The 14,861-nt window shown below is 50.7% G+C and overlaps 1 protein-coding gene and 1 long non-coding RNA gene across 5 annotated transcripts in view; one reads left to right on the top strand and one right to left on the bottom strand.

The window, feature by feature from the left end:
• SYN3 (synapsin III) overlaps positions 1–14,861 on the bottom strand; it is a 452,538-nt gene that overhangs the window by 17,998 nt on the left and 419,679 nt on the right. For all 4 annotated transcript variants that reach the window (XM_049115333.1, XM_025461487.3, XM_049115335.1 and 1 more), the window contains 3 exons: positions 11,235–11,377; positions 6,068–6,142; positions 1,735–1,837 (listed from right to left, as the gene is read on the bottom strand). In XM_049115333.1, the coding sequence (XP_048971290.1) occupies positions 1,735–1,837; positions 6,068–6,142; positions 11,235–11,377 (321 nt within the window). The remainder of the gene's footprint in view (positions 1–1,734; positions 1,838–6,067; positions 6,143–11,234; positions 11,378–14,861) is intronic.
• On the top strand, positions 11,530–13,449 carry LOC118350047 (uncharacterized). Its single transcript, XR_004803132.2, has 3 exons — positions 11,530–11,583; positions 12,550–12,661; positions 13,026–13,449. It is a non-coding gene; the product is annotated as an uncharacterized LOC118350047 (long non-coding RNA).

The following is a 14,861-nucleotide window of genomic DNA, read 5'->3' as shown; positions in this document are numbered from 1 at the left end:
GGGACTGGTTAGTGAAGGCTGGATGACTGCATGTGCGCCATAGCTGTGTCCGTGTCTGCTGGTCCCTGTGAGGACATGTAGGTGTAGCAGGGCCAGGAGGGGTCTCAAGAGATGCAAGACCTCAGGCAGGAAGGCCCTTGGTCCGTCCCTGGTCCAAAGCACCCAGGGCATCCTCAGGAAGGCTGGGCACCCACTCCTCCGGGATGCAGCCTGCCTGTCTCTGGCTCAGAAGCAAGTGTGCAGGCCAGTACTGCTCCTTTGAGAAGGTGTCCTGGGGGAGGGGGCAGGGGTGGGGGTGGTTTCGGCTATGGTAGCAGCCAGAGGGAAGTGGTTCCTGGACTTGAGATGAGAGCTATATTCCAGAGCAAGATGGAACCTGCAAATACAGATGCAAGTCCTCCTGGGAGCTTTCTGGCCTCTCTGGGGAGGGACGGTGTCCGCCCTGGATCCTTCCCGACACCTCCGTGGTGGCCACTCCCTGGGCAGGAGGCTGCTGCTCTCCTGGGTCAGCCACAAAAAATAGCAGGGCCCCCACCCACAGAGTCACCGGTAGTGCTGCGCTGGGGGTCCTGGGGAGTGGCGTAGGCACGCAGGCCCGGGGACTAGCTGGCTCCTGTGGTCGCCCAGCCATGTGCTTCCCATTAGCCGTCCACAGCCTGGGAGGGGGCGGCCACAGGGCTCTCCCTCACGTGTCTTGGCCTTGTGTCAGCACCACCCATCCGCTGGGGTTTGAAGGCCACAGAAGGGGAGCCCGGGAAGGGGTTGCGGGGGCAGTGTGAACACGGAGATGTGCAGTTGGGGGGAGAATGGGGACTCTGAGGCCATAGGGGCATTTTCAGGGGAGGGCAGTGGAGAGCCAGAGCTGCGGGGGGTGGGGTAGAGAGATGGGGCAGGGAGAGGGTTTGGGGTGCAGAGGAGGACTGTGGGACCAGGAGGCCTGGTGTGGGGGGCAGTCCTGGAGGAGACAGGGGGACTGTGGGGTCGGGGGGCAGGGAGCATGGACAGGAAGCTGGCAGGGGAAGGAGAGTGGGGATTAGAGGTAGATGGGTAGGGACAGTCCTGCTGGCAGGGGCAGCGGGCTGTGGGCCTGGGAGAGGCATGGGCTGTAGGTGGGTCGTTGGGGAGATTCTGGGACCCTCAGCTCCTCTGCAGCATCTCTCACAATTCTAATTCCCTCCGTCTTTTGTTCCATTCCTACCCCTGCAGCGCCGTGCTCCCTGTCCTAACTTTCAGTGTCCTCCATGACCCGTTTATCATCCTTCTTCCTCACCAGCCTGTACACCCCATGTCTGTCTGGTTCACAGCTCTGTCCCCAGAACCACACCCCTGCCTAGCCCCGGGGAACCCCAAGGACAGGTCTGTTGAATGAAGAGGAATCTCTGCACGGTGACTAGGGAAGTGTGCCCTCCTGACACACTTGGACACAGAAAATTTAAGAGGCCCAATGGCACAGATCTTGCTGACTCATGGACTGATGCTCCCCACCCCCACCATCCTTAGGCCCACGGGTTGTCAAACTGCCTGTCGGAACACAGATGCTCTAGATGCTGCCGAGGATGGGGATGGGGAGGTTTGTGAGGGCGGTGGGTGAGAAGCCTCTGGGAGCCGCGTGTGCCCAGGCCATGGGCCAGGGCACGGCCGACCACGCTGGAGCCCATGGGTGGATTCTGTCCCTCTGGCATGCCCACCCAGAGGCTGGACCAGGCCAGGAGGACCTCCTGCTTCAGCCCTCACCTCAATGATGTAATCTCTGCCGTCCTTGCTGTGGACCGCCTTGACAGCGCAGATGTCCAGGCCGCCAAACATTTCTGAGCAGCTGTCCACCCACAGCCTGTACCTGCAGGGACGGAGAGATAGACTGTGAGTGTGGGGGGAGAGCGCAGGAAGGGGGAGCAGAGGGAGAGAGACAGGTGGAGACAAAGAGACACAGGGAGACACACAGACAAACAGGCCATAGGACAGTGACACGTGCACACATCCAGAAACAGAGAGAGGTGGTCAGAAATAACAAGAGACAGAGATGCAGCGAGAGAGACAGAGACACAGAGGGAGACAGAGAGGCAATGGGAGGGACAGAATGGGGTACAAGCAAAGGCAGAAACACGGATGGGCAGAGAGAGAGACAGAGAGACTAGCAAGGGAGGCAGGAAGCCGGAGAGAGGAAGGGAGAGGAGCAGAAGGAAGGAGAGGAGGGAGAGATGTCAGGGACCCGGCCATGGCAGGGCCATGTTGGCTCCACAGAGCTTGCCCTGCCTCCATCCGGAGCCATCCTGAACACCCAGCCACTCCTGCGGCCCTTTCCCTTGGGAAAGCTGCTGGAAGGGCTCAGAATCCCTCCCAGGCCACCCTCCAAGCCCCAGTGAGCACGCTAGACAACAGCCTGCGGGGGACAAAGGGCGCATTCTGCCCTGAGCCTGGGGCGGGCAGGCCGGGGAGCCTGGCAGGCCGCTCTCCCCTCTGGGCCTGGCCCTCTGGACCCAATGCTTTTGTTCCCTTTCCAGCCACTTGATGGCTATAAGGTCAGTTTGCTTTGCAGGGGAAAGATCTCGACACTGGATTTTGACCCCACAACAAGGGGATGGTTGTATCTGGAGAAGTCTTCCCGGGCTCGCACTTGGCATCTCTTGTGGGGGCCGGACTTGGGAGTCACCGGGGACTTGGTGTCAATATTCTTGCTTCTGCCCTCACTCTCCAGGGTCACACAGGGCACGCCTGCTCTGAGATCTATTTGTGTCTCTGAGCGACAGGCCTAGAATGAGGAGAGGTCATGGCCGAAGTGCTCTTAGAACCAACCCTCTCATCTTAACCGCCAAGGCCCACTGAGGCCCAGAGATGGAGAGCAGTTTGGCCAGGTCACACAGCGAGACTGTAATACCCCCAGGATTACATAGATCTCCTGGCTCCTGGCTCTGGCTTTTTTCATTCAATTCTAACAGAGAGTGTGTGAGATCACAGAAGGAAAAGGAAGGATGAAAACTCATGCATATTCAGCAACCAACAGGTCCCAGGCCATCTGTGGGGGGTGACCCTTCATTCTCTAACCCCCACCCAACTCTGTCAGGAAGGTCTAACCCATCTTACTGATGAGGAGACTGAGGTTGAGAGAGCTTCACCAGCCACTGTGCTGGCCTCCAAACCTAGAATCTGTGTGATTCCACAGGCCAAGCAAGCGACCCTTCCTCTCAGTTGGGACACATGGCAGCCTGTTGTCCCTCTGCCTGGGAAACCAGTGACCTGGAGTCTTGCTACTAAAGTCCTCAATAATTTTGGGTAATCCTCTCCTTCTTGAAGCCTGTTTCCTTATCTGAAAAATGGGCAGGCCTACGTATGATTCTAGTTGTGTCCCAGAATCACCAGAGGGTAGAGCAAACAAACATAAACATACAGATTTGGGGGCCCTGCCCTATGCTAGAATACTCTCTATACACTTTTAAAGCTTCTCACGTGATTCTCATGTGCAGCCACACATGAGAATCTCTTTGGTCCTCAGAGTTCTAAGATCCCCCTGGGCTCTCTGACAGGGTCCCTGTATTTGGCAGTAGTGGCTCACAGCTGAGGCTCCTTCAGTTTAGGGAGGCCTGTGCCCTGAGACACACCCCTGAGTCAGGTTTCTTCTCAATGGAAGACAGAAGCCTGGACTAAGACCCAGAGAAAGCTGGTTTCTAGAGGCTGTTTGCCAATGATGAACTTCCAGAATACCTACTGGCTGTATCCATGGGGCACAGGTCCCCTTTCCCAGGGCCCAGGAAGGGGCTCCATGGATGGAGCAGGACAGGAAAGACTGGAAAACATGGGTCACGCTACCCCCTGCCCTAGCCAGGTGGGACTAGCACTGACCAAGCCACGTTGTTGGTTTTGCTGAGGGGTCAGGTTACCTGGCAAACAGGTAAGCCAGGTGGAAAAAGGAGCCAGGGCCTGTTTATGGGCCCCCAGAGAATTCCTCCCACTGTGGAGGTGGGATAGGTGAGCTCTGCTTCAGGCTTTGGGAATACTGTCTATGACTTTACAGAAGGGAAAGTGAATTCCAGACCTAAGTGGACCCTGGCCTAAGGCAGGCTCTGGCAGGAATGGCCCAAGAAACCTGGAGCTAGGATGTGGTGGCCTGCTGGGGACACTTGAGAGCAGTTCATGGGGCATCGCAGAAGGCTGGGCTCACATTCTGGAGAGGCCACAGAGAAAAGGACCACGGTGCCCCATGGCTGTTCACTAGTTGATATAGGCGGGCTCCCAGAGGAAGGCGGCAGCTGCCACCAGGGCTGACAGGAAGGGAGGGCAGCCCCACCCTGCCACGGTGGCTGTGGGGTCAGGTACTGACCATCCCTCTCCCCGGCAGCACTCTAGTTGATCACCTCCGATTAACGGCTGAAGCGGTTCACAAAGATTAGTTAACTCGCCTCAGGTAACACAGCCTGGAAGGGACAGGACCACTCATTTTCATTCACATCCTGCTTCTTAGAGGCCCTGAGCCAGCAGATCATGAGGGCAGGGACCATGTCTGTCTTGTCTGCCACAGTTCCCCCAGGGCCTCACTCAACACCTGGCTCCCAGCTCCCGCTCAGCAGATAACCAACAAGGAAATGAAGGGATGCCTCCCAACTCCTACTCACTCTTTACAAGGTGATTGTGGAACCACGTCCTTCAGGAAGCCTTCTCTGACCTCACTCCTCCCTTATCTGCATTGGGTGCCCCTTCTCTGTGCTCCCCCTGCAAGCACCACAGCTCACTTCCACCCCAAAATACCACACTATGTCTCCTATGTTGACTGGGGAGCCAGGGGTGGACCTCTGTAGGTTTAGTCTGCACAACATTGATTTCCCTTCTTATCCTTTTTGATGTTCGGTGGAGTCAAGCCTCCCCACCCCATTGCTGCGATAGCTGGCCCCAGGGCAATCTCCAATGGGTGGAGACAAGATGTAGGCCCGGAGCAATCTCACAGGTGCCGCTTCTGGGTCTAGTGATTGGCTCAGCAATGGTCATGTGACCCACAGCAGGCCAATCCATGATCAAGGCTCCCTTCCAGTCTTTGGTTGAGATGATTGGGAAAGAGAAGTTTTGTCCCTGCCCTCCTTGACATGGTCAGGATGGAAGTCTGGGGCCTCGATGGGCCACCAGATGAGCCCGCCGTGTGGAATGAAGCTAATGCAGAAGAAAGCTGAGCTGAGGTGTGTAGAATGAGCCCTAAAGCCTTACCTAGAGCTGCACCTCTGCAGTTTTCATTGCCACAAGCCAACCAATCTACCTTCTGTCTCTGATCAATGAGATTTGTGTTGTGATGGTTGGAGTGGACCCAGAGTCCTTGAAGGGAAAGGCTGGACCTTTTTTCATCTTGGCTCCTTTAGTGCTTGGCACAACATGGCAGGCAGTAGGCACTCAATAAATGTTCACCCAGCAGACCTGACCCCAAAGCACCACACTCCATGCACTCTTGTTGCATGCCAGCACACAGAGGTCACCAGGCACGCAGGGAAGCATGTGTGTGTGCTGCTGGCCTTGCGAGCAGGTGACTGGCCCTTCTTCAGGTGAAGAGAGTGCCCAGCAGTGCTGAAAGGCAGAGGGACCTGAGGGGCCTTCAGCCAGGGTGCACATACCACATTCATGACTCAGTAGAAATAACCTCTCCCTCCTGACACTGAGTTGAAAATATAAGTCTGAGAGAGGGATGGACATTCCAGTAGCCCTGGTGCCCTAATAAGGATCTTTTATGTACCTGTCAGAGCACAGAGGGGACTGGTAAGGACTCCCTGCTCTCTCTGCAATAGCTGGGCAGGGCTGGAAAGACCCCTGGACTTGGAGTTAAGACATCAGGGATCTACTCTCAGCTCTGTGACCCTGGACAAGTCACTTTCCCTCTCTGAACTTTCTTCTCTCATCTGTGAAGTGGGATTAACGTAACATCTACCCAGCAGGTTGCCGAGCAATCAACAGCTGACGTGCCTAGGAACGTGCTCTGTGGGTGGTGAAGCACTGGCAGGAGGGTGAGGCGGCACTCCTTACAGGCCTCTTGTGGTACTCCTCCCCCACCTCCTGCTGGGGCTGGTGCCACACCCTCTCACACCTTGTCTCTTACCTCTCAGTCATGGCCACCTGCTCCAGCATGGCAGAGCCTGTGTTGGCCTTCCAGTTTCCAGAGATGGATGTTCGCCTGTATCAGAAAAATAACACTGAGGGCATTAGGACCCCTGTCACTGCTCTGCTTTCCTTATTTGCTTTGGCTGTTAGGACGCTCCAATTCAAATACCTGCCTCACGTGCTGGTGTATATCATTAGGTACATGTCTGGTCCCCAGCTTTATTTGCCTGCTTTTATTTTCCTTTATGTTGATTATCTTATTTATTTGTTGGATCTTATGTATCTTTTTCTAGATTTCTTTGAGATCTAAAGATTTTTTTTTCATTTTTTTAAATTTGAATTCAATTAGACCGTATATAGTACATCATTAGTTTCAGAGGTAGAGGTCAGTGATTTATCAGTTGCATATAACACCCAGTGCTACATCACCTGCCCTCCTTAATTCCCATCACCCACTTACCCCCTCCCCTCACTCCACTCCCCTGCAGCAACCCTCAGTTTGTTTCCTATGATTAAGTGTCTCTCATGGTTTGTCTCCCTCTCTGATGACTTCCCATTCAGTTTTCCCTCCCTTCCCCTATGATCCCTTGCACCGTTTCTTATATTCCACATGAGTGAAACCATAAGATAATTGTCTTTCTCTGATTGGCTTATTTTGCTCAGCATAATACTCTCCAGTTTCATCTACGTCAATGTAAATGGTAGGTATTCATCCTTTCTGATGGCTAATATTCCATTGTATATATAGACCACATCTTCTTAACCATTCATCTGTCAATGGGCTCTTTCCATAGTTTGGCTATTGTGGACATTGCTTCTATAAACACTGGGGTGCAGGTGCCTCTAAAATTTAAATTTAAAAAATGTCTACACCATCAGATGAAATGCCCCAAGCTTTGGCCTCTTGTTTTTGAAAAGGAGAACCAAAGCAATAGAGCCACTCATGATTCTGGAATTCCTGGAGGGCTCCAAAATGTAGGAAAAATGACCCATGGAGAGAAGTGATCATTTTTTCATGGTGAAGGGCAGGAAGGCCTTCTGGCCTCAATACCCTCTCGGTTCGTCTTTCCTTTTCTGTTCCAGCAACACCAACCTCCCTTGCAGTGCTCCAATGCTATTGTTTTTTCCTATGTCAAGGCTTCTGCACACATTCTTCCCTTTGCCTGATTCAGTCTATGTCTCCATCTTTGCCTCCCTAAGGACTACTCATCCTTTACGTTTCATATGACATGTGACTTCCAACAGCCCACCTCCCCCAACAAGAGTAGATGCCCCTAAACCAATGTTTAGTAATGCTTATCTCACTTGGAAAGACTCCTTTAGTGTCCAGTCTCCCTAGGGCAGGGGAAATGTTAGACTCATCCCCTGTCCCCACGCTGTCCAGTGGGACCTGGCAAGTAGTAGATACCTAGTAACTAGCTACGTGCCTAGATACCCCTACGTGGGTAAGGGACTATATTAGGGGAAAAAATCAAGACAAATAATCTCCAGTGAGATTATTTGGATAATCTGGATTATCCAAATCCAGATATCTGGATTCAGCAAAGACTGAATGAGTGTAAGCAAAGTGGCAGAGGTAAAGTTTTTCATTTTATGGCCAAGGGAAGGCATGTAAGGGAAGGTATATGGTTGAGATTAAAGGGTGAAGTGGGAGAAATTGCTACACAAATATATCTTCTTAAAACAGAAAATAAATTGTATCTGAAAACAGCAGATGCTGAAAATAGATGGTGGCCAACAGGAGCTAGAATTGCTAAGGGGCGCAGTGATGTTGATAAGCTTTATGTCAGTTCAGTTCAGCCTAGCTTGATTCAATTCAATTCAGCAAACTCTCACTGGGCTGCTCTATGTCCTGGGTTTTAGATTTGTCTTGGTATGCAGAGATGACCCCATCCTAAGGCTGCTCATTACCTGGAAGGGTGGACCAGTTTCAAAGGAGTGAAGAGCTCTGGGAAAGCAAAGGAGAAACCAGAGTCATTCAACATGACCCCAGAAGGGGACCAATGAATGTGCCTCAGAGGGTGGTAGGGTTGGCATAGCAGGATCTGCATGGTGGTAAGAGAAGGGAAAAACTGACTTGAGTCAGACAGATGCAAGGTTGAATCTTGTTTCCATAATTTTCTTGCTGTATCTCTGAGTTTTTATTTTTTTCATTGGTGAAATGGGAATGATCTCCATCCTCCCACATTATGTGGACTAAAGGAAATATTCCCATAAATGGCTTAGCCCTCGGGGCACTACCATTATTTTTCAGTCACTGGAGACAAGAAAAGAAGGCATTGCAATGCCAGAGGCAGCAGGAGCACAAGCCAGATTGCTCTCCTGCCAAGAAAATAATAATAGTGAGAGTTGCTATTTGATGGGGGCTTTCTCTGTCTGAGACCTGGGTCTAAGGGCTCTAGAAGTCCTGGTTCATTCAGGCTCACAGAACTAATGAGACAGATATTACTGTGATTACCATTCTCACTGAGCGGCAGAAGCCACCAATCCCCATCTGAGAAACTCCAAGCTCCTAACTATGACTTTCCATGGCAGAGCCCATCCCAGGCTTGGGGGAAGAGAGTCACTTGGCCCAAAGGTGATTCAGCCACTGGAATGTGGGACAGAATGTAGACCGTGACAGAAAAGTCTACCTATATTGCAAATGTATGACGTTGACCTCCTTGCTGAAGAGGGTGGAGGCGGGTGATAAGGTGTGGACCCAAGTAACCTTGGATGGGAGGCTGTCTGACTAACCATAGAAGGAGCTGTGCACGAGCACTGTACTGCCGTGGGTAAAGCTCTTTCCCACAGAGCTCCAAGTTAATGGTTCTGCAATTGTACTGGGACTGAACAAATAAGTAAATAGATGGCAGATGGTAGGAGCCAGGTTTTCCCTGTTGGAGCAGGAAGTTATAGATAAGCAATCTGGGAAGGCTGAAATAAATCATGTGGTACCCGAGGAAAGTCGGAGATATCAATATGAACTCTTTTTAGCTTTAGATAGAGCTGGATACATACAGAAATAATTACAGATATATGTGCACACATGGGTTAAGGCACACATATGTATTTCCTGGCTCTGTCTGCTGAGAGGCCCTAGTAACAGGGACACCCCAGTAGCAAGTACAAAGGCCTTGAATACAGGGCAGGAAGTGGGCCAGAAAGGAGGCTGAATGGTCGGCGGGGTTGGTAATGGTGGTGGTGGTGGTGGTGGCAGGCAGAGAGGATGCTCTACATTGAGGTCTGACACAGACCCCCTCCCTTGGACAGGGGCCAACCCAGGGTCCAGGAAAATCCATAACTAATGACAAACCGGAGCTGCCAGGGCAGAAAGTCTCAGCATAAAGAATGCAGCAGTGAGCTAATCTTCAAGAAGTGAAACTGGGACAAGGTGTCGTCAATGTCAAGTGGAAACACGAACAATGAGGAGAGGAGGGAAATGATATCATGATGGATGGCGGAGGCCTCAGGAATGCATCGGATGGCTGCACTGGAATGTTCCCCAACGCAGAGGGGGCAGAGGAGAGCCAACATTATGACTCTGAGGGTATCTGAGAGCAGGAACAGGTCTGGCCTGGCTCAGGGGTGGAAGAGAGGAATGGGCAAGACAGAAGTATTCCTTGAGGACTGGCTCCACCCCTTTCCTGGGAAGCTTTCCTTGATAGGTCAACTGCCTGCATCTTCTCCAGTTCCCCAGGTGATGGCAGAGTGGAGTAGTTGCTGTGCATTGTGTGCCCACAAAGCCTAAAATGACCATTGGGCCCTTTATAGAAAAATTCTGCTGACCCATAGTGGAGGCAATCTAGGTAGTGCAAAAGCAACCCTAGATAATGCATAAATGAATGTGTCTGGCTGTGGTTAATAAAACTTTATTTACAGAAACAGGTAGCAGCTGGATTTAGCCTGTGGGCTGTGGTTTGCTAACCCTGACCTACAGCATGAGTTCCACTGCACAAAAGCGCACAGAGAAATTTCCAACTGTCCAGAGCCAGCCACTGCAGCCCTCAGATAGGAGCCTGTGCACAGCCAGTGCTCCATTAACACTTGGCAACCTGGCACAGGTTAGCTCTCTGGGGGTAGATTACTTCAAGGGGAATCTACAACATTCCAAAGTGAGACATAGAGAGACCTTGGAGCAGATAAGACCTCCCACCTTTTCAAGAACTTCCATTCTGACGACCCAGCAGCTCGAGTGTGAGGCATCCTGTGCCAGAACCACCTCTGGGGTGAATGTGTTGAATTTTCTGGCATTCGTTCCTCTTCCCTTTGTCACAGCACCTCTGTTCCCATTGGGGGATGACCCTGCCCATATTGTATGTTATCTTGGTGGGACTCTCCATACTGTTTTTCTGCCATTCTCTAACCAACAAGCATGTGATCCAAGTTGGGTTTATCAGTGCTGTTTCCGTGGCATCACAACCTTGAGTTCAGCACTGAAAATGATTCCAGCAGATTCATTTTCCAGTGGGGGTACCATGAAGATTGTTACTCTCGCCACCCAGATTCCTGCGGCTGCCCTAAATCCTAATATTTCTGAAATTGACAGTTGAGTGGTTTCAACTGTTTTCAGAGTTTCTGATCATTCATGGCTTTCTAATAAATTTCCTTTTGAAAACTCCATCAGTGTGGTCAGATGTGGTTTCTGTTGCTTGCAGCTGGAGAAATCTGATGTAATCTCCTAATTGGTCTTAAAAATTCTAGAGAAGCCCCTTGGCAGCCTGTGGCCCCAGAGCCAGCTTTTTATAAATACAGGTCAGATCATGCCACTTCTCTGCTCAGAAGAAAACAAGACAAAACCCAAAACCCTCAGCAAGGCATGCAAAGCCCTCCTTGATTTATCCTCAAAGTTTCTCTTTTAGTCTGGTCTCCTATGATATACATCCCATGGATACTTGAAGTTCCCCCAAACATGCCAAGTATCTTTCTTCCTCTGAGAGAAACAGCTCTCTTTGGGTAGACAGATTTCGACCCTGGGATAAGCTCTGAGAAAGCATCAGCACTTAGCCGTACTGACTGGAGAAGAAGGGCAGAAAGAGGACATAAAGGGAGAGTAAAGATGGGCTGAAGGGTCTCTGCCCTGCGGTGGAGGAGACAGGGCTGGACCTGCATCTCTAATCGCTGTTCCTCCTACACTTTCCTCCCACCTCTCCTCCCAGCAACCCAGCCCCTGCTCAGGGACTCACATGTAAGCCTTGTAGTTGGATCCGATTTTCTGGATGCGGATGTCGTACTTGGAGTCAATGAAGGCCTCAGTGGTAGCATAGGTTTTGGCCATAGCCACCATGCTGGTGATGTCCTGGTAGTCATGCTGGTTTTCTACTTTGATCTGTGTGGGAGGATCAGGGGGTGAGTGCCAGCCACCAGTATTCACGGAGCACAGACCCAATGCCAGGACCCAGTGTTCTATCTATAGATTGACCTTGAGAAAGTCACCTGCTTAGCAGGGAGAACAGGTCATTCTACTACATACATACCTGTAGCTGAGGAAGAGAACATTCCATTTGGACTGTCAAGAGAATCTTTACAGAACAGGTAAGCTCTGAACAGGGTTTGGAATAGTACAGTTTTCAGCAGGAGCATTTCTCTGGAGGATAGAGGGGATGGGCAAAGCCGAGGCAGGAGGAGCCACATGGAGACGAGGGCTGTGCAAGTGGTTCAGACTGGGTGATTGGCCTGCAGGATGACGGATGGCTGAAGAGGGTTGTCAGGAAACACACCTTGGGGGACTTCAATTGCTTTGGTAAGGGTCTAGAATTTTAGCTTGAAGGCTCTGGAAAACCACTGGAAGAAGTAGAGGAGTGTAAACAAGAAAGTAGCCTAATTTGTGTTTTAGAAAAATCCCTCAAGTACTTACATGGAGGATTTCATGGCGAGTTGTATGGTGGGTTGAATGTGACATGGGGTAGAGCCCGGTTGCGAAAAAGACAGTGCATGCATATGTCCATGTGCTATGTATGTGTTGGGTATGTGCATGTGGGTTGCATGTATGTGCAGTTTGTGGGGGGGTACATGTATGTGTGACGTGTTGTATGTGGTGCTTGTAAGCAGTGTGTGTGCGTGCGTGTGCATGTGTGTGTGTGTGTGCACGTGCATATACACTGGAAAAGGCTAATTGTGCCCAACCAAAGGCCTGGGGGAGACACTCACTGTTTATTGGGCTGAGGCCAGGAACATGAAGTGGTGCCTTGGGGTCAGGGGGAGGTCCCAGGAGAACTTCCAAGGCCAATGCAGGGGACGAGGCCAATGCTCTATGGCTGTGATCTCAAGACAGGACACAAGCTGATTGCCACCAGCTGTGGACAGTTAAGAGTGCTGCCCCCTCCCCTGTTACCCTCACCGGGACAGCACAAGGGGGTCTAATGTTGGGCCAGAGGTGGGCAGAACTCAGATCCCCTGGTGGGGGGGCGGGGGGGTGTTGGGGTGGGTGTGGGGCAGCTCGTGCAGGAGGCTGTCCTGTCCTTATAATCTCTCTTAGCCCCTCTCTTATCTCCCTTGGAGACTCACCAGTGCCCTGACCACTCCATCCCTGCAGAATGATGCCCACCCACAACCTCACAACTTACAAAGAAGTTTCACAGCTCTCTCATGGGACACAAAACGGGATTGTGAGGTGGGCGATGTGGGCATTATTATGGTCATTTAACAGATGCAGAAACTTATTTCTTGCTTTGTCCAAGGCCATGTGGCAGCTAAGCACAGAGCTGGGAATGAAATTCAGGAGTCCAAGAGCACAGCTGTTCTCCAAACCATCTTGAGGGCAGCTACAAGTGCATGCCTGCTGTCCCGACCTAACAGATGGGAAACAATGATGGGGAGCAAGGCTTGGCATACCTTCTCTCTCTGGCTCTCTGAGAGTCCCAGCCTCTCAGCGATGACACTAAGTCCCACTTTGAGGAGAAAATAAAAGTGACCAAGCAAGAGTCCTATTTGCCATCCTTTCCCAAGTTCACCAGCTTTCCTGCCTTTTCTTCCAGGCTGCAGCGTGCTCCTCCCACTCATGGCTGAAGCTGCCCTTTGTTCCAGGTCTTCTAAGACTGACTGCTCACTGCCCTCTCCTCCTTCAATAATAGGACCTGTTAGTTTTATCTGGGGATCTAGTCTCTCAGCTAAAGATTGTTTGTTCCAGTCTCCCTCATAGATAGATGTGGCCAAGTCTCAGAGTCTGGTCAATGAACACTGTGAGTAGATGTGCTATGAGCAACCTCTGGGTGGTGCCTTTACCACAAAGGGAATCTTCCTTTTCTCCTTTCCCTCTTCCACCTGGCTAGGTCCTCGGACCACAGGATGGAAGGCACATGTTGAGGATGGCTGAGTTAGGAGGTGGAAGGATCCTAGATTCCCAACACAATGGAGTCCCCAGTCTGCCCGTGACTGTGCATGCTCAGACTCTTATGTGAGAAAGAAGTAAACTTTAATCTTGTTTAACTCACTGTTATTTTGGTCTTCATTAAAGCTGTCAAATTATATTTCTGCCTTGAAGATTCATTATTCTTTGGGTCAGTCCAATCATGGGTCCTCCATTCTCCTCAAATTGTTCCTGCTTTTCAATAATCCAAGTACTCACTGCTCTCTGTCTCTACCTTCTCACTTCTCACTCACCCCTAAACTGCCATCTTCAAATTTCACTCCCCATCACTCTGCTGAAACTGAGCTGGCCAAGGTCACCTGTCACCTCCTCACTGGCAAATACAATACCCTTCTTTCGATTAGCATTCTTTTTTTTAAAGATTTTATTTATTTATTTATTTATTTATTTATTTATTTATTTATGAGAGAGAGAGAGAGAGAGAGAGGCAGAGACATAGGCAGAGGGAGAAGCAGGCTCCATGCAGGGAGCCTGATGTAGGACTCAATCCCAGGACTCCAGGATCACATTCTGGACCAAAGGCAGGCACTAAACTGCTGAGCCACCCAGGCATCCCTGATTAGCATCCTGTTTGGCATTCCACAACATCTGAAATTGCTGAACTTTTTGACACTTGGTTTCTACATCACTACTCTCTTCTGATTCTTTCTTTCTGCAATTTCTTCACCTTATTGCCTCCTCTTCTTCCAACTTCATCTTTAATGACCAGAGTGTTTCATCTTCAGTCAAAATTTGGGGTCCGGAAGAGTTTGAGGTACCAGAATGAAAGAATGGGTGGTGGTTGTAGGGGAAGCTTTGCAGGGGCAGCTTGTCTAATTCAGTTTTGTCACTGGGTGGCTCTGGAAAGTACCAGACCTTCTGCATCCTAGTTTCCTAGACAGCACAGCATACATGGCAGGATGTTTGGACACTTCTATCTGTCTACAATGCCCATTCCCTTCTACAGTAATGAAGCACCCTGATCTGGGGCCACATGACCTCTCATGGAATAAACATTACGCTCCCCCATCTCCCTGGCACCTGTGTGTCCATGTGGCCCTGTTTTCTGCTTCTGCAAGCAGAAGCAGAGTCTGAACTTCTAGGCCTACTACGAACAGGAAGGGGAGGGCTTTTGCTTTTCCTGCTGGCTGCAGTGTAGACCATCTTTGACATTGTGGCTGAAGAGCAACACCCCAGGAATGCATGATCAACAAGATGGAAGGAGCCTGGGTCTTTAAAACTGAGGAAGTTCTATGAGAGCCCTGGGTTGCTTTCACCCAGACCATGTGTGAAAGAGAAAGTCCTGGCTTACTGAAGCCACCTTAGGTCTTTGTTACACAGCTGAACTTTGTTCCAATTATTGTAGGAGCCCTAAGTAAGTATTTATTCAATGCATCATGCCTGCATTCATCTCTTCACAGGATAGACAAAAGAGATCAAAGAGAGACAGTGTAGACAGAGGCAT

This window comes from Canis lupus, chromosome 10, assembly GCF_003254725.2.
Source record: "Canis lupus dingo isolate Sandy chromosome 10, ASM325472v2, whole genome shotgun sequence".
In the NCBI taxonomy this organism is placed as follows: Eukaryota; Metazoa; Chordata; class Mammalia; order Carnivora; family Canidae; genus Canis; species Canis lupus.
This window is presented reverse-complemented; position numbering and strand designations above follow the sequence as displayed.